Source organism: Accipiter gentilis, chromosome 28 (assembly GCF_929443795.1).
Source record: "Accipiter gentilis chromosome 28, bAccGen1.1, whole genome shotgun sequence".
Classification (NCBI taxonomy): Eukaryota; Metazoa; Chordata; class Aves; order Accipitriformes; family Accipitridae; genus Astur; species Astur gentilis.
The window spans coordinates 9,677,565-9,701,177 of record NC_064907.1 but is presented as its reverse complement, the minus strand read 5'-3'; the positions used below and the strand labels follow the sequence as shown (position 1 = coordinate 9,701,177).

At 36.8% G+C, this 23,613-nt stretch overlaps 1 protein-coding gene across 4 annotated transcripts in view; it reads left to right on the top strand.

Annotated features, from left to right (window-relative positions):
* Positions 1 to 23,613, top strand: part of RYR2 (ryanodine receptor 2) — a 452,105-nt gene that overhangs the window by 225,135 nt on the left and 203,357 nt on the right. For all 4 annotated transcript variants that reach the window (XM_049830593.1, XM_049830592.1, XM_049830591.1 and 1 more), the window contains exons 16-20: positions 1,109 to 1,204; positions 11,423 to 11,541; positions 11,945 to 12,078; positions 18,757 to 18,998; positions 23,316 to 23,508. In XM_049830593.1, coding sequence (XP_049686550.1) covers positions 1,109 to 1,204; positions 11,423 to 11,541; positions 11,945 to 12,078; positions 18,757 to 18,998; positions 23,316 to 23,508 — 784 coding nt within the window. The remainder of the gene's footprint in view (positions 1 to 1,108; positions 1,205 to 11,422; positions 11,542 to 11,944; positions 12,079 to 18,756; positions 18,999 to 23,315; positions 23,509 to 23,613) is intronic.

Below are 23,613 nucleotides of genomic sequence, written 5' to 3'. Positions count from 1 at the left end.
GAAGGGGAGGTTGGCTATGAAGCAATTGGATTGTGATCTCTTTATTCATGATGCAGAACTGTCAGTGCAGTGACTTGTTTGCAGCTAACTCCAAGATTGCTTTTCCCCTTTGCAGATACAGTTTCTTATCATATTTATGTCACAAGTCTGTAAGTTTAACCTTTTATAATGAAACAGCATAAAAACACAGTTGCAATATAATATAGTGAATTTCTGCAGCAATGAAACATAGATTTTAAGAAGCCATTGCATCTTAGCAGGACCAACAGTCTCTGCTGCTGAAAGTAACCATAGAAATTTCAGGTTGAAATAATTTGTTGGCAGAATTGGAAAACAGTCTTAAGAAAAGCAGTTTGCACTGTTCCACACACCAAAGAGAAATGTTAGTGCCTCACTTTTTTTTAGGAGTGGAACAGATGCTTCTCTGAGAGCTTGTGTGTATGCACATACATGCAGACACACGTATTGCAGGACAGGGCAGCCTTGTGGGTGCCTACTGTGTTCAGTGAGATTTCTAGTCAGTTATACCCACCAAGTCAGTGCATGCATTCAATCTTCAGCTTAAAGCATGAGGGTGAAACAGTTTCAAAGCAGTTACTTCCCCCCTACAGCCCTGTCAAAAGTATGACAAACAGTTCATAGACATCTATCTTGGTTTAGTTCCTATTATTCTTGAACAAAGGTATTGTATCAATAGAAAATAATTTACATTCATCACCTATGTTGTTGGCTTCACATTCTGCTCTTCCAATGTTTCCTGTCATTACGAGAATACTGTTTTACAGAAATTTGTTTCTACAGTAGCAGCTGACTTTTGTGGTGTCAGTACTGGCTACTTCAGGTAGAGCATTTTGCAGGGATTATCGAGATGATTGTAAAGCCAAAATAATTCAAATACCTTAAAGGTCAATTTGATGCCAAGGGTATTTCTTAGGCTTAAATCTAACTATTACTCATGTTATTTAAATTTAAATCAAGAACATCAGTAATTAAAGGTTAAGAATCTATCTTACTGGATCCTTCCTGGCAGGACAAGACAGGGTTTCTTTTGATTTAAATGGACTTATAATTGTCATATTTCCCCCCCCCCCCTCTCTTTTTCCAATAGCGGCTCTGATTCGAGGGAATCGTAAAAACTGTGCTCAGTTTTCTGGATCTCTTGATTGGTTGATCAGCAGATTAGAAAGACTGGAAGCCTCTTCTGGTATGCTTTTTAGTATTTTAACTTCCTTATTTGACTAGTTTTTCATTCTTTAAAATTGGTGATTTACTTGTTCAGTCTAATTATCATGAAGAACTTCCTATGAGAGTAAGTTATATTAATAAAGTGAGATTTATATTTGTAACATTTTACCATATTGATGTCAGTTGTAGTTCTACCTTAAGTTCTAGCAGTTTTTCCTTTTCCTTGACCAAGGAGTTGTAACGTTACCTTTTAATTCAGGCAAACAAACCATTTGGTGGAACAGTTGTTCTACAGTTTCAGTTGTATTAAGTTGCTTTCTCTGTAATTGTACTACTTTCTCTTTCCTTCTCTTTGGAAGTCTGCATGTTTTTCAGGATTTGCATCAAACTAAATATAATAATAATAACTGTATGGAATGGATGTAATTTGTCTCTTCTGGAAGGACCATAGTGGTAATATAGGAAAGTTAATGTATTCTACTCAAGTATGTGTAATAGATGGGTCTTCAGAAAATACCTCTATGTTTGCATGTAACAGTGTTACCTCCATAATACATACATATTCCCTTTTTAATCACCTCTCTCGCTCCTGAGGTCTGAATTTCTGTTTGAAGTTAATGAAAAAGAGCATGCCTGAAATACACTTATGATTTGAGAATCTGGGAATTCTGTCTTAATTTAGACACAAATTCTTTAAGCTAGCTTATTTATTTTCTTTGTCATTACCTAATGTCTTATCTTCCTCCTGAACCACTATGTTAACCCCTCAGTGTCTATGAGATGGAATTAGTCGGTGTTGCTCAAAGTGAAAATCAATGAAGTTATGCTGAGTTGTACTGTACTTCTCACTGAAATGGTGATCCTGGATTCTGTTTCCTTGAAGCAATCTGTTCTCCATAAACCTACTCTGCCAGCCAAATACATTGTATTTTCAAGTTTCCAGTGGATTTTTTAAAAAACTCTTTGAACTCTACTGGAACAATATACTTTTTGAGCAGAATAAGAAATAAAGAAATAAGTAGTATGAACACTGCACATTAGGTGAATGTAAATAATATCTTAAGAATTTCTCTTGGTGAGATATGATTCCTATTGGCATAGACAGCTTGCTACTGTGTGTACCTCTTTACTGTCTTAAATGTAGTTATTAACAAGATTGTAGTCTATAACTGGACCTTAAAGGTGGTTATCTGGACTACCACATTTGGCATGTGTTTATTTAAAAAAAAAAAAAAAAAAAAAAAAAAAAAAGGTCTTCAATACTTATTAGAATAATTATTTTGTGGTTTGTTTTTTTTTTTAACAATACTACTCTATTACCTTTAAAAGTATGTGTTTGAAACATGGCACTGTAGTTTGATTTTTTAAACAGATGGTAGACAAATCTCATTGCATTAAAGGACCTCTGCTAAGTGTATCTCAAAGTTACTGAAGAGATAGTAGGACTATGTTTCTGCAATTAATAGTGTTGATTTTATGGGTGATACTGGAGTCTCTTGCCCTATTTTACTGGTATAAGTACAAACTTTTTTCTTACATGAGGATTTAATTAATGTTCTTTTCACCATGAAAATATACCAAAATGATGTCATCTAGGCATCTGAAGAGTAGACAGTAATCAAACTTGGACCCACTAGCTAAGAAATGAGATTGAGATAGAGTGATTAGTTCTTAAGACTGATTTTTGACTCTTTTTAAGTATGCTTTTCATGATGTTGATCACATAAAGATCAAAAACCAAAGTAATACTGTTGGTAAGAAATGTCACTGCAGCCTGACTCCCCCTGCCCTGGTTTTCTGAGATTAGTGAGAGTATTTATTGGAGTTTAAAAAACATGCGTAGTGTAAGGCCAGTGTTCTAAGTTTTATTCTTACCAATGTAATACTTCTTGGAGTTCTACAGATTACACCAGTAACTGGAAACATGGTGTGGTGAGATCTTTTAATATCTGGTTTGCCAATTAAGTGTATCATAGGACATGAGAATAAAGAAATTATGAAAAAGGTGAAATAAGAAAAATGTTAATTGCTCCTTACAGAAGGCTTTATTTCTCATATGCGCTGGACAGAAAAGTTAAACAAGCAGGAGCTCAGTCTAAATTAAGGTCTTATACCTGATAAGGAATTTACCTTGCAAATTATTCTTCCCTGTAATTAAAAGTGAAGAGGGAAATACAGAAATATAAATTATACAAATTGGAGGAGTTGTACATGTAATGCTCAGTAATGGTAACATGCAAAATAATAGCACAGTAAAAGCAATTTTGGTTTGAGTCATTTCAACTTTTTATATAGATTATTGACTTAATCTAGAAGCATATTTTTCTTGCCATTATACAAATCTTAAGTTTGTATAGGAGAAACTACTAGGAGAAACCACTGAATGTTTGTAAGAAATGTATTTGGAATATACCTTCCAACATAGAAATTGAGAAATTTCTATGTTTTAAGTCAATAATTAGTAAAAAATAGTCTTGCGGAGAGAAGAATTGTAAGCAACCGAGAAGCTAAAGACAATTTTGTAATGCTTGTGCTACCACAGGCAATCTCAATTTCAAGAGTTTGTTTCATTTTTGTAATGAATGTTAATATACTTCTTATTGGTATTTTTCTTTGTAATTTTACTATAAGAACATTGCAGTATAAATATTTGTGATGTCCTGTATAATTTGTATTAATCTTCAATGCTCAGAATTGTAGTCTAACCCAAGTTAATAGAATCTCTTATACTAAATGAAATAATAGTTTTACTGTAATGCCAGAGACAGACTTGTCTTAACCTGTCTCTCTTTTATTGCCTGGTTCTAGCTACTGTAATTGAAATACCTTGTCTGATATTCTTTGATATTCTGGTTCTGGTTCATGTGTATATTTCACAGTAAGTGTATGTATCAAGGTGGATTTCAGGAGCTAATTATTAGTAGCACATGGAAGGTATTTTGAATCCACTGCAGGAAGAGTAACAGATTTGAAAAATATTCAATGTGTTGAATAACACAGCAATTGCTGTGTTTTAAATTTTTATTGTCTGGTTTTTCATCTCTCTGTAGTTCATGTGTGCTTTGCTTTGTCATTAGTATTGACACATATCATTTCCCCTCCCTCCCCTCTTCTGTTCTCTGCTCTCACCCAGCTGGAGCTGTTTCAGAGTTACAGACTAAGAATTGTTTTCCAGTTGCATTTGTGACTGTTTTGAATTATATATAATATTTGTTACTGTTTTGTTGGAAAATGGCCTCTTGAGAGTCTTTCAAGCCTTATTTTCTGTAATTATGCTACACTTAAGTTCAAAAGGCATGAACATTTGTAGTCAGACCAATGGGCAGGGTAGTTACAACAACAGTGAGAACAATGTAACACACCTTTCCAGTTACATATTTGTAGTTTATTCCTATCATGTTGTTATTTTAGTGTTGTGTGTCGTTTCATGAGCTGGAAGGAACATAATAATCTTCTGTTCAATAATAATTTTTCATTGATTACAGAGGAGTTACAATTTCCTTCCCCATCCTGTTCTTCCCACTCCTGAATCGTACTTCTGCCATGGATAGATGTGTCCATGTATTCACTGACATCTTAAGGGAGGAATGCCAGGAAGGGAAGATGTCCCCCGTTTAAAAAGTTATTTGGTTTATATTAGACTGGTAGACATTTGAAAAGAAACGTCACAGGCTTAATGCAGTTGTTCTCATCAGCCTTTTACTGTGTCGTTAATAGAGGAGAAATATCCTGCTATTGCTGAGTATCCCACATAAAAATTGGAGTTGTCTCAGCCACGGATCACCATTTGGCATATATTATCAAATTCCTTACCTCAGTAGTCTTCAAAGGATCAGCAGCAGCCATAAGAACAGATGTTTCCTATAGTAAACAAGGCAGATAAGGTGTTTATGTTCTCCTCAGCTTTGTCATTAAATAGTCATGTGCATTTTGTTTATTTGCTATAAATCTGTTCCTGAGATGAACTGACCAACAGGGGAAAATATTGTAAAATGTCAATCATAGGAGTGTTGTGCTTTTCAGAGCCAAGGGTGAACTGCCATGGCGTTCACTAGCTGATTGGCACGATCTGCAGTGGGTGACTGCAGTGGCGAAGAGCAGTTACACTTTGATGCTTCTCCTCTTGGAAGCTTTTTCCTTTGTCAGCTCTGCAGGCAAGCAGAGAGTTTAGAAGTCAGTTATTCTTCTCTTGGGGTGGAGACTGGTATAGAGACTTTGAAGCATTTGCCCATGTAAGCCCCTCCAGTCAGCAGTGGTTCATAGAAGTATTTTTGCTTGCAGAATTTTGTTTCATGTTTTTGCTGCAGAACTATGGGGTTAGGGTGAGGAACCTGTTTTACTATGCTATTACTTCATACTCCTGGCATGCACCTGATCTGTTTCAGCCATGGGTTTTTTATGCTCTGAATCCTTGAGCTGCTCAAGATATGAAGCAACAGGAACATATGAGGCTAAATCTGTATCACTACTTTAGTTCTTAGCTGGTGTTACAGGCAGTTAGCTGCTCATAGCACTGGTGTCTAGGTACAGTTTTGCTGATCATCCTATCACTGTAGCTAGTATATTAGGTGTAGAGATCCTAACCAAACAGATGTCATAACAGAACATTCATGTTGGTTTATATTATTGTTAGGGAAACCTGCTTTGCAGATGCCGTGATCTTCTTGCTTTCACGAACATTTGAGTAACAGAGAATTTAAACTGAGAAAAGCATCTAAAAATTGTTAAAATCACAGGCTAGATCTTTTCTCCACTATAGTCCACCTTTGGTGTGAGAGCATTCATCTAAGGAGAATATTCTCACAATTATGCAGTTCTATGGGATTTGACTGAAAACTTCATTTCAGTGTATTTCCCCAGTTGTCCGTGGTGAAATTATTTCCTAAGAGACCTAGTTTTACATCTGAAATTCTGAGCTAGGATTTTCAGAAATAATGCAAAACTGCACTCAACTTTTGGAGGTTTGAGATGAAATTTGTTATGACAGCTCTAAGAATGCTGTGTTACATGGTTTCTGTTATGTATGTATGTATTTTTAAAAATTAAAAAGTAAAAATGAGGTTTTAAAATTAAAACCTAAAAGTTTATGTTTATGATATTATAGAAAGGTATGAGATGAATTCTGTAAACTGCAAAGTAATCTGACACTGTAGTCGTACTGCATAATGAACCTCATGACATGCTGCAAAAATTCTGAAGGTCCTGATATTTGCAATGTTCGTTTGTTCTGAGTTTTCTTCTAGGAACTAGGCCACTTGAACTCCTTCCCCATATGTTCTGGTAACATGACTTCCATGTTGCCTCTGAAACTGATTTTATAATTAAGACTTTTTCTGGTTTTGAGGGAGTCAGTTATACAAGATGCTAATTATGCTGTGCTTTAGTTATCTTGAGAGGCATAGTAGGTTTAGCTTCTAGTATGTAAATGTGCTTTTGTGATTCTATGTGGGATGCTTGCTTGCCAGATTTTAAGCTTTGTGTAGCTTGATTGGTGTGAGGATATTAATTGTTTTAATTTACAGTGGTAGGTCTACAATAGGGAGAAACACTGGATTGTGTTACACCTTTTAAATAAGAACACCTGGCTGCATATATTCACCCAAAATAATTAATTCATTTTCTAAGGTAGAGTGTTTGTGAGGAAGAAACACCATGCTCTGTTAATCACACCAAAATTAAGTTCACCTTCAACATTGAAGTTGTCAGCTATATCTCCTGCAGTGTTTTCTTGAATATGTTACGAGAAAGATTTGATGCCATAAACTATTATCAATAAAATTGCTATTTTCATTTTTTTGTTATCCTTGAACTAAGAAGGTTATGAAAACAGAATAAAAGCATTAAATATATAAACAGCAATTGTGAGTTGATTGTACAAATCAGATCAGAAATTGAGTGAGTTCCTGATCTTCACTGAAGCAAAAGAAAGAAAATGAAGATTTGTCCAAGTATAAATGTGTCTGAGAGTAGACCATATTAGAAGTGATATATCACAGGAGCTGAGTGAATAATGCAATGTAAATGCTTCAGCTGTGTCTTCAATGCATAAATTAAGATTAGATTAGTCTTTCACTCTGAAATATATTCCAGATGGGATTAAATAGTCCTACTAACATTTTAGAGGCATTAAAACACAGGTAATAAAAAAACAGAATAGGGCAAGTTAGTAATCTAATATTGTCCAAGAGAAGATTTTTGGAACCAGGTAATATCAGGTTTTGAGTACTTTTTTTTCCCAAAGGCATGCATTTAATCCTCATATTCTACAGTATGACATTAGAGGAGTCAGCATGTCCTGAAAATACATGCTTCTGTTCCTCTGTTAGTCATTAAGAAAGAATTTTCACTCATCTTTCTTATAAACTCCACGTATCATATTGTTTGTGATATTTGTATTAAATTCGAACACTTCCTGCTTTACTGCCTTCAGCAACTCCAATGAAATTGGAACAGGTCCAGTTATCTTTATGTAGAGAATCTAAAAGTGGATCAGTCTAAGCAGACGTTGCACATTCATACGCAATTTTTTCTGAAGTAGAGGGAATTTGCTGTTAGAACAGAATGTGTTTGATAGTTAGCATTCAGATGCTGCAGCAATTGAAGAAGTTGCTGTGGCAGCTGGGTCTGATTGATAACATTAATTTCTTATTGAATGTTTACATCTTCAAAGTATTTTTACTTCTGTTATTGAAAAGATTAAGACTAGAAAATGAACCCTGTATACCATTTTAAGACAAAGTTAAGATTATGAATCTGCCTACACAAATCTGAAAATTCCAAGGTTATGGTTACCACACTTACATTATGTGGTATAATTTCATATTGCATTACTGTTTATATTGTTAAAAGTGTGTTTCAGTGCTACAAGGAGAGGTGGCAAACTTTAAATTACCATGTTTTGAATGTAGTGATTTCCCTGCATTCCCAGATGATTGTGGCACACAATCTTGTTACAGATGACCCCTCTAGACTGAGGATCCTTTTGCAACACTTTTCTTACCTCCCTAGGTACTTTGGCCATGTACAAGTGATGCCTGCCTGTCTAGTCGGCAGGCTGGGTGGATTGTGCTCCTGCTATGTTGCTATAGGGCATCTACTCCTTTAGCTTGCTCTCATGACTCAGGTTTTTATTCTCTTTATCAATATTGTTACTGTCAATATTGGAAGTGTACATCTATTGCAGCCCAGATTCACGTTTAGTATGTTCTTTTAGTTGTTGAGACTTTCTGCTTATACCTTCAGGGCTACAGAATCGCTTTGGGAGTTCACATCTAGCTCATTATATCATGGCTGTGATTTTTTTTGCAGCCACTGCACAGAACAGGAAAATTGTCTACAATATCTGTACAGGGTCACCTGCATTTTCTGTTTACATATATATGACTCCATCTTCAAACATACTAAAACACAGACTTTGTTTGAAACCTGTTTACCAGATAAATCAAATTGTCACTGTATCTGTTGTCTTCCACCTTTACTACATTTAAGTCCTTGAGTAATCTATACACTTTATTAGTGATGACAGCATATCTTCCTCCAGATCCCTGGAAAAAATGTTAAATAGTATGGAGATAAAAGTGGATGGTGCTGTAGGTTGTCTAAGATTAAAATGAAGATCTGAATGAAGTCAGGTTACTGCAGCCATGACTGAAGTCACCGGGAATTCCAATCCTCATTTTAATTCAGATTTTCTTGGGAAATAAAAAATAAAACTACCTTTCAAATAGAAAGTAATTGAAAACTAACTATTGTCTCTTCTGGCAGAGTAATTTGTCTTAACAAGGATGAGAATCTAAAATCTAAGTTTAAAGAAAAAAATTAAAAATCTTTGTTGACGTATGACTATTCAAAACATTCTTCATATCCTTTTATCCCTCTGTAGAAGTCTGCACAGCCCAATTTCTATCCTTTATAAAATAATTTGTTTGTTGTTTTTTCTGTATGAGGATGTCTACAGTTTCTTTGGCTGTGTTGGTCTTTTTACTTTTGTTTTTAGATAGAGCTATACCTTGATCCAAATGCAAGTAAGCATAATACAAGTTGGTTTGAAATTAACAATTAGAAAAAAATAATTAATGAACTGAAGGTATTTTAGTCTTTGCTGGTGTATAACACTGGAACATGTCCTAAGTCTACAAATGCATATCTTTGCATAGGTAGGTTATTTCTGTAACTTTTTAATGGTGTTTGATATTCCTTTCCTCAATAAGATACTTGGGAAATTCTCCAGATGGGATTTTCTGCTGATCCAATAAAAGACAACACATTAGACTTGGAACTCCTGGACATTGCTATTCCTCATAACGGATTTAATAATGGTTTTAATACCTGTAATTTTTTCGTAGTTATTACTTATTTCATTGCATTTCACTATTCACTGCATAAGCATGCATTTCATACTTAGCAGAAACAGATTTCTTGGTTCCAACAATTTTTTTGTACTCATTACTTTAAATTCTGTTCAGAGTTTCTGGTTTTCAGCTTTTCTTTTCATTTTTGCTTGGTTGTCTCTAAAATGCTTGTTCAATTAACTTTTAATTTTTAATTTTTGGTTTGTGAGAGGATTTAAGATCAGTTAGTTATAATGTTCCAGACCATATTGTATTGTTCCTCAGGAATTATATAAAAAACCAAAAGGGGATGTGTGTGTGTAAAAATTCCCCCAATAAATCAAAATGCATATTCTTTTTCCTGAAATTTGCATTTCTATTTTTTTTTATTGTTTACAATTTGAAAAGCTTGTTTTTATTGTTTACAAATTCAGAAAACCTCAGATGCATACTGAGGACAGTTATGTGGATGAAACACCATCTTTAAATTCTTAAATATTAGCTGTCATTTAGTTATGATACACATTCTTTCAGTGGTTTATTCAAAACCAGTGGAAATCTAACAGAAAAGTACTTGCTTCCCTCTGTAAGCTTTAGTTCCAACCTGGAATGTTAAGGTGAGAGGGAGGCAGCTGATCAGCATAAATACTGTTTCAAATCTAATATTTCTGTCATCATTTCTGTCATCAGACTGTCTTGACACTGAGACTAAAAATCTGTCTTCAGTTAGTAGCTGTGTGGAACTTTTTTCCCTTAGCTGACCATAGTCTTACTCAACTGTAGCAGCTGATGATCTCTTCCTTACTATGATCAAAGGAAGACAGGAGTACTCTTACTGAGACAGTGGTTTTGCCTGATGATTTTTTTTTCCCTACATCAAGGGGAGTTTACAGTGCTAACATTTTTCTTTTAGTAAAAGAGAGTATGGCAAAGAGCGGAAGACTCATGCTATGAATCTTGCTTTGCAAGGGTTAACCTGAGTGTTTGGAGCCGTGGCTTGAATACAGGGATGAAGACAGAATGATGAGAGTTGTACAGCGCAAACAGGAATTGCATATCTCTAGGTTTAAGACTGCTTCTCAGCTTTCCCTCAGTGCTCCGATTTTTCTCATTGTGGCAACAACTGTAGCAACTGATAATGAATATTTGTGTAATATTTGTCTTTGCCAAATGTGGAAGAGCCCAAAAAGTGGTGACTTGATCCAGTACACATGGGAGCCTGTTTTACTGCCCCATTGCAGGGAACCATTTTAAGGCTAATGATTCTTGATGGCAATGACCGCTGCTCTATTGGAACTGGAATTGCATTTAATTGAGGGGCCACTGGAGATTTAGTGGTTCTTTCTTCCTTGCACATCTTAGTTTCATACTACCTTCTGTTTGTTTGCTCTTTTAAGAACATCGGTGTGGTTCCCAATATAGCTGTTACATACACAAAGAAAATTATTCACAGTGGTCCAGTAGACTGGGAATTTACCTCTGCTCTCTAATTCAGAGGTAAATGTTTTCATTAGTGGTTCATATGGTTTTCTAAGGGAAGAAAAAGAAAACTGTAAATACGGAGAGCATGTTTTATGTATATAATATGTATGTAGTGTGAAATCTTCACCTCTTCACTGAAAACCAGTATTTTACCCAGTTTGTTTGAATTTGTGAGAGTTGATCATCACATATTTATTATTAAAACTTCAAATTAGTTTACAGGGTTTTTCCTGTCCTTTCTGATTTTTACTACATTCACTTATTTTGGGAAATCTAGAAGTACATTAATCCTTTTTTGGTTTTGTTTATCATATACCATGATTTTTGAAACTATTCCATGTTGCTGAGCAATATATTAGGAAGTATTATGTGCAGTTATGATCTTACATGCACTTTGAATAAACATTTTTTCTTTTTTTTCTCAGGAATTCTGGAGGTTTTACACTGTGTGTTGGTGGAAAGCCCAGAAGCTCTAAACATTATTAAGGAAGGACATATTAAGTCAATCATCTGTCTTTTGGACAAACATGGAAGAAACCATAAGGTAGGCAAAGAAGAGAAGTATATTTAGGTGAACATTTGTGAACAAAGCAAGCACGTTTTTCTGTGTAGAAGTTAGATTTCAAATACTTTAATACTGTATTCATAATTAGGAATGAAACTTTTCCTAAAAGGTATATGAGCAGTTTGAAGAAGCAAAGGGGAACATTATCTTCCTTTTGATGAAAACATTGATACACACTAATTCTCAAGGGGAGCAGGAAAAAATACATCTTAATATTGTTAGGAGAATTTCAGAATTGTTGTAAATTAGAAGTACAATGTTGGATGAACTACATACCCTTACATGTATTCCAGTAACAAGGTATATAGCATTGTATTGCCTGAAGTAACTCATGATGATTATGAAAAAATATTTAAGATTAAAATAATCTATTTTTTTTCAGGTTTTGGATGTTTTGTGTTCTCTCTGTGTTTGTCATGGAGTAGCTGTTCGGTCTAATCAACATCTAATCTGTGATAATCTCCTACCAGGAAGAGATCTGCTCTTACAGACACGCCTTGTCAACCACGTGAGCAGGTGAAAAGAAAAAGAAAAAAATCCATATCTATGAACAAAACAGAATAAAACTTGTGATTAGAAGAAATAGTCACTGCAGAAAACCTGGTTTAGTTCCAAAAAATTTATTAAGTTATTTTATTCTTACTAGGATTTTAAATACTCTTCGCAATATTGATTAGAAGCAAAACCTGGGTAAAAGAGAGCTGCCACAAGCTAAAGCTGGTCTAAACTGCTTTAAGTCTGTGAAACTGTAGTCTTTTATAAAGATTCTTGTCTAGATCTAGCTCTGCTTTGAAAGTTTTGTCAGCCAGTGTCCTGTGACTGCCTTTATGTTTGTGATCTTGTGAGGACTTCCTAATCACCTTTGGTCAAAATCAAGAATTGGTGCCAAACACTTTTACCAGTGCCTGGGATATTTAGGGAATGCCCTAACCCTTCCTTCCACTGGCAGAGTTGTAGAAGGTACCTTCCAGCAGACACTAATAACAAGATGAAGCTAGTAACATCTTAAACTAGCAAAGCAGGATTTACAAAGTAAATGTTTATCCAGAGTTTGAATTTATGCTGAGGCAGAAGAATCTGGCTTCAAGTGAAGATTCTTGGGATCTTCCTCTGTCTCAAGCTTACGTCTTTTAAAAAGTCTGAATCATTAAGTGAGAATGAAAATTGAAACATAGAAATAGTACTTATAATTCAGAGTTCATAGGATTTATTAGATGCTGAAAAACATAAAAAAATCCACAACTGTATATTGCAAGGAGGCCTTTTCAAGTCTAAAGGTGAAATGAACTTGACAATTTTATAGCTAATATATTCACTCATATTTTTCTTAACCACATGTGACTTGACTTCTCCCAACACATCTGTTAACACACCAACATGTTTAACACATGGAAAGATGGTGTAATGGGAATCATTCCATGTCAGCAATAAATTTGGACAACTGATAAACTACAATCACTAACAAAAACTTCTGTTAAAAATACATGAGGAGAAATTTTAAATGTATGGATACTGATTGAGCTTCTGAGCTGACTTTGGATCTTGTACAGGGAAGGTAGAACTGGCTTTCCCATATATGTCTGTAGACAAAGCAAATGTGGTTAATACATATTTTTGCTCTCCATTAGTGTCATGGTTTAATCCCAGTCAGCAACTAAGCACCATGCAGCCACTCAGCCACTTTTCCACCTCCTAGTGGGATGGGGGAGGGAATCAGAAAAAAAGTAAAACTCATGGGTTGAGATAAGAAGAATTTAATAGAACAGAAAAGAAGAAACTAATAATAGTAACACTAATGACAATAATAATAAAAGGATTGCAATATGCAAGTGATGCACAACGCAATTGCTCACCACCCACTGACCGACACCCAGTTAGTCCCCGAGCGGTGATCCCCCCACCCCCGCTCTCCCCAGTTCATACTAGACATGATGTCACATGGTATGGAATACCCCATTGGCCACTTTGGGTCAGCTGCCCTGGCTCTGTCCCCTTCCCAACTTCTTATGCCCCTCCAGCCTTCTTGCTGGCTGGGCATGAGAAGCTGAAAAATCCTTGACTTTAGACTAAACATTTCTTAGCAACAACTGAAGACATCAGTGTTATCAACGTTCTTCTCATACCTAACTCAAAGACATAACACCATACCGGCTACTTGGAAGAAAATTATCTCTATCCCAGCTGAAACCAGGACAATTAGGAAGTTGTGAATGAGAATATTCATATTCTTGCAGTTGTAAGGAAAAAAAGATTATTTTTTCAAAAGTCAGAAAGACCAATGAAACATTGAAAACATTTAGTGATAGACTGAGACTTGCATACTTCGCACCAAAAATAATTGGCAAAGGAACTAAGATATTGCTGTTTAACATACTTTTTCAGGGGACTGGAAAACTCTGTTCACAAACCTCTATTTAAAAAGAATAATTTTGATGATTAGGTTGATTAAATTGTGGAGTCTGGACAAAGGCATAATAAAGCTGATACTGTGTTCAGGCAGAAAAGATTCGATTGGTAATCTTACCAATAACTTGCAAGTGATTTGACTTTTCTGGAGGATAGCTTTTTGTCAAGCAGGTTTTGTTTATATTTTTAAGGGGATTAAATGTTTCACTTTTAACAAAGTGAAGAGTATCTATACTTAAACTTTCGGCAGAAGACACCCGATATACCACTAGAAGGAAAGTGTATTAGTCTTATGTGATAAAACAAGTTATTTTATAAGCAATCAGATCAGTAAAGTCTGCTTTTATACTGACTTGTATTTAACAGCCTGTATCAACCCTTCTTCCTCCTCCTGCATTCCCTACACAAGAAGGCATACCATGCACTGGCTTAAAGCTACATTTTTGTTGATTAGGCAGCTTGCATGTAGAAAGAAAATATTTATAGAAGTTATAACCCAATCCAGTGGAGGGATGTGAAAACTAGATACATTCAGCGTAGAGGTCTAAAAGATTTTTTGCAATACGGGTAACCCACCATTGAGCAAATATACCTAGCATTGATTTTGGATACTTCTGTAGTCTACAGCTTTAATTCAGGATTAGATGGCTTTCTCAGTACAAAGCTGAAACAGTAATAATTGTCTGGAGACAGATTTTTTTTGGGATGAGATTCTAGATTCAGTATTATCCCAAAATTACATTAGAAAAGCATAGTTTTCTTTCCTTTTCATTCCCCATGACCTTTAGATGTATGACTCTACATATTGCTATTTAACTAGATACTGAATAAGCACAGTAATAGTTTTGCCTTTTAAGTATGCTTGTGAAGTACTTTAAAATCATCAGCAGTAGGAACATCAAATTGGCATTAAAGATTGGTACAACCGCTACAAATTACTAAGTTATATAAGACTTGGAATAAGGAAGGAAGAGGTACAAGAGAATTCTGAAATAGATTGATGTTTTACTTTTGTATCTTTTTAAATGTTATTCTCTTGAATGGTTAATCAATGTTATAGAACGCAGTTTGCTGTGTAAAATTAAACCTGCAGTGTATACTTACTACATTTCTATTGGTGACTGGTGAATAGCCGTAATTTTTGTATATAGGAATTAACATCTATTAAATGTTCAAACACATAAAATATTATTATTGGTATCTGAGTGAGGATACTGTTTCAGTTACTGAAACAAACACTTTTTTAGTTTAACTGTATAGAGCATTTTTTCACCAGAGTAAATAAATAAATAAATTATGCTGCCTTCCGGGAGCTAAGGTCCAAGGTGTTGCTGAGAGGGTGGTGAAACTTGTCAAGAGCACAGACTACTATCCATTGCTACTGTCTCACGTGAGCAGGAATGACACCACAAACTGGAAACTGGGCAGAATCAAGGAATACTACAGAGCCCTGGTGGTACGAGTGAAAAGTATTGGTGCCCAAGTTATATTTTCTTCCATTTTACCAGTTACAGGAAAGGGTGCAGCCAGAAATAGACGTATAATGGAAATCAACTTCTGGCTTCGTGGCTGCTGCCATCATGAGGGTCTTAGCTTTTATGACAACGGGACATTCTTCGATGACTATAGCCTGTTAGGGAGGCATGGGATCCACCTGTCTAGAAGAGGCAATGGAATCTTTGACAGCAGGCTGGCCAACTTGGTGAGGCCAGCTTTAAACTGAAGGACATGGGGGGTGGGGTCAAAAGTGGCAATGCTCATGCCATTGCAACTAACTGGGGATAAGCCAGGCCGACCAGAGCAGTGAGAAATGTTCCTTAGCTGCCTCACAAGATGAGAACCAGAAGACCAACCACCTCAAGTGTATGTATACCAATGCGTGCAGCCTGGGGAACAAACAGGAGAAATTGGAGGTCCGTGCCCAGTCAGAAAGTTATGATATCATAGGAATAACTGAAACATTGTGGGACAGCTCACATGAGTGGAGGATCGTGATGGATGGCTATAGGCTGTTTCGTGAAGACAGGCAGGGAAGAAGAGGAGGAGGAGTCGTGCTATATGTTAAGGAGAATCTTGAATGTATAGAATTCAACTGTGGCCATTGTGGAAGCCCTATGAAATGCCTCTGGGTCAAGATCAGAGGGGTCATATCCAAGGGGGATACTGATCTCCAAGCCAAGATGATAAGGCTAATGAAGCAATATTTGGGTCACTTAAGCAAGCTTTTGATCAACAGAACATGGTTCTTACAGGTGACTACAACTACCCAGAGATTTGTTGGAAGAACAATACAGCAGCTCACATGTCATCCATCAAGTTCCTGGAGTGCCTAGAGGACTGCTTCCTCATACAAATGTTGGCTGTGCCAACCAGAAATGAGGCACTGCTGGACTTGCTACTCACAAGCCTACTGTGTAATATCTCAGTTAGTGATAGCCTTGGCTGCAGTGATCACAATATTGTGTAGTTTGTGATCCTGCTGAGCATGCTGAAGGTTAGTACTAAGACAAAGGTTTTAGATTTTAGAAGAGCAAACTTCATCTTGCTCAGAGCTTAGCTGGGAGGGATTCCATGGGAAGCTTCCATGGAGAATAAAGGAGCTAGTGAGTGCTGGGAGTTTTTCAAGAATGCTCTCCTGGAACCACAAAAACAGTTCATCCCCTTTAAAGGTAAGGGAACTAGGTGCAGCAGGAGACACCCTTGGCTTAACTGTGAGCTTCTGAGTCTGCTCAAAACCAAAAGAGAAGCATGCCAGAGATGGAAAAAACGGATGAATACTCATTGAGAACTACAAGGATGCTGCCAGGGTATGCAGAAACGCAGACAGAAAAGCAAAAGCTCAGCTCAAATTGAGTTGGCCAGAGATGTCAAAAACTACAAGAAGGGGTTATTCAAGTATGTAAACAACAAGCAGAAACAGGAGAATGTTGTCCTGCTGCTAAACAGGAGAGGTGAATTAAGTCACCAGCAACACTGAAAAGGCAGAGGTTCTCAACACTTTCTTCACCTCTGTCTTTACCAACACTGTTGGGCCCCAGGCCTTGGGAACAAAAATCCAGGTTGATGCACACACAGACCCATGGTCTGTGAAGGAAGAGGTGGTATGTGAACTATTACAAGAGCTTGACCCCTACGAATCAATGGGCCCTGACATTATCCACCCAAGGGTGTTACGAGAGGTGGCTGACATCATTGCAAGGCCATTCTCTATAATCGTTGAGGATTTGTGGAGATTGGGGGATGTCCCAGAAGACTAGAAGAAGGCTAATGCTACCCCCATCTGCAAGAAGGCCTTAAAGGAGGATCCAGGAAATTATGGGCCCATCAGTCTTACTTCAGTCCCTGGGAAGGTTGTAGAATGAATCCTCCCAGGGGCTATTACAAGTCAAATGAAACACATAATTGGGAAAAGCCAGGACACATTCACCAAGGGCAAGCTGTGCTTGACAAATCTGATCGCCTTCTACAACAAAGTAACCTGCTCGGTTGATGTGGGGCAAGTGGTGGACATTATCTACCTGGATTTCTCCAAGACTTTTGATATGGTTGCCCACAGCCGCCTCCTTGAAAAACTGATGCATTACAGTCTGGACAAGTGGTCTGTGTGGTGGGTGGGGAACTGGCTGACAGGCTGCACCCAGAGGGTGGTGGTAAATGGCTCCTTTTCAAACCATCAACCTGTCACAAGTGGAGTCCCCCAGGGATTGATATTGGGCCCAACACTGTTTAATATCTTCTTAAGTGATCTGGACAATGGGATCAAGTGTACTCTGATGAAGTTTGCCAATGATACCAAACTGAGTGGGGAAGTGGACACTTTGGAAGGGAGAGCCACCCTGTAGGAAGACCTGGATGGGCTGGAAGAGTGGGCTAAGAAGAACCTTATGAAGCTCAACAAGGACAAGTGTAAGGTCTTGCACCTGGGGAAACATAATCCAGGAGTGCAGCACAGGCTGGGATCTACCTGGCTGGGGAGCAGCTCTGTGGAAAGGGACCTGGGGGTCCTGGTGGACAACAAGCTAAATATGAGCAAACGGTGTGCTGCTGCAGCAAGGAAAGTGAAGGGGATGCTGGGTTGCATCAACAAGGGCATCACCAGCAGAGATAAAGAAGTCATTGTCCCACTCTACTCAGCTCTTGTCAGGCCACACCTGGAATACTGTGTTCAGTTTTGGTCCCTGCTATGCAAAAAAGGTGTGGACAGGCTGGAAAAGGTCCAGAGAAGGGCCACAGAGATGACCAAAGGACTGGGAAGCCTGCCGTTTGCGGAAAGGCTAAGAGAACTGGGTCTGTTGAGCCTTGAGAAAGGAAGTCTTAGGGGGAGACATGATCACCATGTTCCAGTATTTAAAGGGTGGCTGCAGAGAAAATGGAGACTCCCTTTTTACCAGGAGTCACATGGAAAAGACAAGGGGTGACGGGTACAAGTTACTCCTTGGGAAATTTGACTGGACACAAGAGGAAAGCTTTTCACAATGAGAACAATCAGCCATTGGAATAATCTCGCCAGGGAAGTGGTGGATTCCCCAACACTGGACACCTGAGATTCAGCTGGACAGGGTGCTGGGCCATCTTGTCTAGACCGTGCTTTTGCCAAGAAAAGTTGGAGCAGATGATCCTTGAGGTCCCTTCCAACCTGGTAGTCTATGTTTCTATTAAATAAAATTACTTCTATTGTTTTAATCACATAAAACAAGCATGAAATTTGAGTTTAATGAAAAGTCTGCAGTACTTCATCATGTTCTTGAGATAAGTTTTTAATAACTACTTTTATTCTTTCTGTTTAAGCATGCGACCCAACATCTTCTTGGGGATTAGTGAAGGCTCTGCCCAATACAGAAAATGGTACTATGAACTTATGGTGGACCATCTAGAGCCCTTTGTGACTGCAGAATCAACTCATCTACGAGTAGGCTGGGCTTCAACAGAGGGCTACTCACCATACCCAGGGGGAGGAGCAGAATGGGGAGGAAATGGTGTTGGTGATGACTTGTATTCCTATGGTTTCGATGGTCTGCATCTGTGGTCAGGTATTCTCCTGATTTTTTTGTTTGTTTGTTTTTCTTTTTTTAAAATACTAGAACGTTGTTTGCAATTCCAGTGAATTTGTTTTCAACTGCAGCAAAGTGAATCAGGTATTTCAGTTGACACTAGGAATATACAGAAACAGTACTCTATATCAGAATATGTTTTGACACTGCATATTGAAAAAATTGGTTTATACAAAGTAATGCAGATAGATAGACTAATAATTTATGTTTCAGCCTGGGAATGATTTATGGTTTGGTTTTTTTCATAGTAACTGTAAAGATTTTATTTAAAACTTCAAAGCTGCAAAAAATGAAGTCTGACAAACAGTCGTCCCAATTTGTAATTCCTGTATGATAATGTAAGAACAGCTAGAGAGATTTAATTCACAGGACTCTCTCTTTTCTTTTTTATTCTTGTTTTTAAACAGATTTTTAATATGGGTCTTTAGTTTAGAAGTTTAGAAATACTTTAGGGGTGAAAAAATATTTTTAAGTATGCTTTTTGCTATGCATTTTAAAACCAGATTTTTTTTTGTAGTCATGTTTTATTTACATACATTAAGACTGACTGTTTGTTGCAAGACTTGCAGAATTGTATTCCTAGCTTGCATGTAGTGTGTTTGATCAGGTATTCATCTTTAAAATGTTATTGGCGCAGCTTGGATCTCTTCGTTAATAGTAATTTCTGTACGCAAATTCTAGTGTTAAAGGAAGCTGAACTGAGTGAGTATCTAAAGTATTTGTATTTATTGTTGATTATGCAAATATCTTATTCTCTCTTCAAACTGGGTTAGCTCAGCAAAATCAGAATAAGAAAGCAAGCTTGTTCTCTTTATCTTAATCCTTTTCACATAATTTAACTTTCGCAAAAACATTCCCAGCTATCATTTAGAATGGGTAGTCCTACACTTGGACAGTCCTAAACTTCTTGAGAAAAGCTTCTACTGTGGTTTCACCTTGTTGACGGAATTTTTTTTCCTTTGATTCTGAGAGGTTATTGGGCAATGGTGAACCATAGAACTGACTGGAAACTGGGTTAGGCTCATTGGACTGGCAATTCTTGCCACTCTGAAGATAGGAGCAAATTTTCTAAAGCTCCTTAGCCGACAAGAGAGACATTTTAGTGAGTCAGCTGTATGTATCATTCAAGGTCTTTGAAGTTTTGAGGCATTGTGGCTTGGTACTTGGAAAAGAATACAATTTTACATATCAAAAGAATTTTCCAATCAAAATAGCAATGAATTGTATTATTAAGTAATAACATATCGACTGGAGTGGCATCTTAGGAAAGTAGCTGCCACTTTGCCTCTCAAATATAGTGAGAATTACGCGGGAACAATGATGCATAATTAATGGTGTCATTAAAAGCTGTGTCATAACTGAGTTTGTCAGATCAAGTAGAAGAACCAGGAAATAATGAGCCAACTGAAATAACTTCTGCAGCTAGGGTTGCTTTTAGGGAGGAAACAAAAGATTAATGAAAATCTAAATTATTTTTCTACCCACTGGAAACATTTTAATTAGAAATGTTACAACAGAATAAATGAACAATTGTTTGTGGTTCTCAAGTCAATAATCCAGCCTAGCCAAAGAAGTCAGATCACCTTGGTATATGCAATTTTTGTACATTAATCTCTGTTGTGGATGTAGCTGGTGGATTTGAAAAGATTTCTGTCTTCATTGACATTCTCATGTAACAAATACCTCTCAAACTTGGAAGGACTCTAAGTAGTTGAGTGTTGAAAATCATGGTCTTTCTTTTTCTTCCACAATCCCAGGCTGCATCTTGGTAAGTCTCTCCAATGACATTTTAAAAATAATCTTCTGAGCGTGAAGCATTGAATCCATTAATGAATAGCAACAATAATTTCTATCCCTGAGTTTCTGTTCTGGACCAAGCCTTTACCAGAATCACATTTAATTTATATTTGTTTTTTTTAATCCTGCAATTACTTCTCTAATATGGAGAAGTGGAACTCACAGATTTTTAAAGCCTAAGGCCAGAAAAGGCACTTAGATCACTTGGTCTGACTACATGTTCATCAAAGACCGGTACATATTTCTGTTAACAATCAGCCTTGCATTGATCCCAATAACCTATATCTGGCTAAATTTTAATATCTAAAAAAGCATCTAGTTTCAAGTAGTATGCCTTAAGGAGATGAAGTATCTACTCTTCATCAATAACTCTTAGAGTTATCTCTGCCATTAAATAATTGTCTCTTTGTGTGATTTATTTGTAACCAACTCTCAGCCATTGTGATGTTTTTCTCTGCTATTCTCTACTGTGCTCTGTGAGTTTGGGGATGTAGAGCTGGTAGAAGGTAGTTTCCATGCAAGCCATTCTTTAGGCTGTGAGCTGCTACTCTGTTTCTCAGCAGTGTTTCCCATAGATTTCTTGATTTGTGAGGGGCCCTTAGGATTGCTCCATGTCATTCCCCTGTCTTTGCTCATGGAACTGACTATTCTTACAGCAACCGAGCTAAGGACATCCTGTCTTGAAAGGGTGTAGGGCAGCAGCAAGAGCATCTGAAAACTTCCCCCCCCCCCCCCCCCCAACTATACTGCTGACTGCCTTATCAAGAGGGGCAGATTGCACAAGAGCATCTGTCTTACAGTCTGCAGATTATGTGGCAGTATCAGGAAATCATTTGCCATATCTAGGGTATCAGAAGTATTGTTTTTCATTTTTCCTTGAGGTGGTGGTTGTGGTGTGTCTATGAAAATTTATCTTCAAAGAATTACTGAGATTTTTATATTATTATTTTTGCTGCTGTTAAAAACAAATGCAATCTTGATCTTCTTGGAAATATAATGCTTTTAGTTAAGTCCTTGACATTTACAAAAGTTGGACAGCATAGTTAAAAAGTTAGTGCTCTGTTCTTAATATGCATTGTGGGTTATCTCTTGCAGACATTGCATATGTTATTTTTGGAAAATATGTCTACTATATTTTCATACAACTTTTCTGCTTTTCCATAAATTTTCTGTTGTAAATGGCTGTAAATTTCAGAAACAGTAATTTTATATTTCTGTGTTCTATAGGTTATTTCTCTTGGGAAGCAGGTGTGCTTATATAAATGTAATTTGATGCAAGAGATAATGATCATTTAGATCCTTTAGAATTCATACAAAACTTATTAAAGAAAAATACATATATTACTGAATATATGCCTCAAAATTGATGCTGTCTTTCTATATGCCAGAAAAATGCTGGTTTGCAGTTTGATTATGAAACTGAGTAGTATCATCTTACACAAGTTTGTGAGGGTGGCCCTTAATGTCATGGTTTAACCCCAGCAAGTAACTAAGCACCACGCAGCCTCCCCAGTGGGATGGGGGGAGAGAATCAGGAAATAAAAAAAGTAAACCCCATGGGTTGAAATAAAGACAGTTTAATAGGATAGAAAGGAAGCAAATATTAATGTTAATAATAATAATTAAAACATGACAATAATAATAATAATAATAAAAGAATTAGAATATACAAAACAAGTGATGCACAATGCAATTGCTCACAACTGAGCAACCAATGCCCAGTCAGTTCCCGAGCAGCGATTCGCCCTCAGGCCACCTCCCCCGAGTTTATATACTGGTCACGATGTCACATGGTATGGAATACCCCTTTGGCCACTTTGGGTCAGCTGTCCTGGCTGTGTCCCTTCCCAACTTCTTGTGCCCTTCCAGCCTTCTTGTTGGCTGGGCATGAGAAGCTGAAAACTCCTTGACTTAGTCTAAATACTACTTAGCATCAGCTGAAAACATCAGTGTGTTATCAACATTCTTCTCATACTGAATCCAAAACATAACACTGTACCAGCTACTAGACAGAAAATTAACTCTATCCCAGCCAAAACCAGAACACAGTAACAGGAAGTACCTTACTCTGCCTAAAAAAAATTGAAGAAAGATATTTGTCCTTATCTTGAATATCGAAGCATTCTTTAGTAAAGTATAGTAGGTTTCATATTGGATACTAATGGTTGTTTTCCAATTTGTACTTCTACTACTGTGAGGAATAAAATTTAGTTTTCTTGGTTTTGACTTTTTATATGCGTATCAGTAATTATTTTCACTTGCATTAAATGTAATTTAATTGTATAATTTATGATTAAAATAGCTTTGTAGATTCGATTATATGCTTCTATTCACTATATTGCAAGCTTAAAATCAGGTCTTGGATGTTACAGGTTAGATATTTGTGTATTAATGTGTTCTTGCTCCATTTCTATGTTTTCTTTCTCTTTTTTTAGACTGCTGTGAAAACCTGTCCAATTTTCAGAAGTTTTGCTAAATGTGTCTCCTTTACTTACGTAGGTTGTGTTGCACGAACAGTAAATTCTCCCAACCAACATCTGTTAAGAACTGATGATGTTATTAGCTGCTGTTTGGACCTGAGTGCCCCCAGCATCTCTTTCCGGATAAATGGTCAGCCAGTTCAAGGAATGTTTGAGAATTTCAACATAGATGGCCTCTTCTTCCCAGTTGTCAGCTTCTCTGCAGGAATAAAGTTAGCATCTTGTGTAGTTGGTTGGTTTTTTTTTTTTTCCATTCTGTTTTTTTTCCTGTATATATGCATATGCTGAATATTTCCCTAGCTGACTTTGCTCTCACT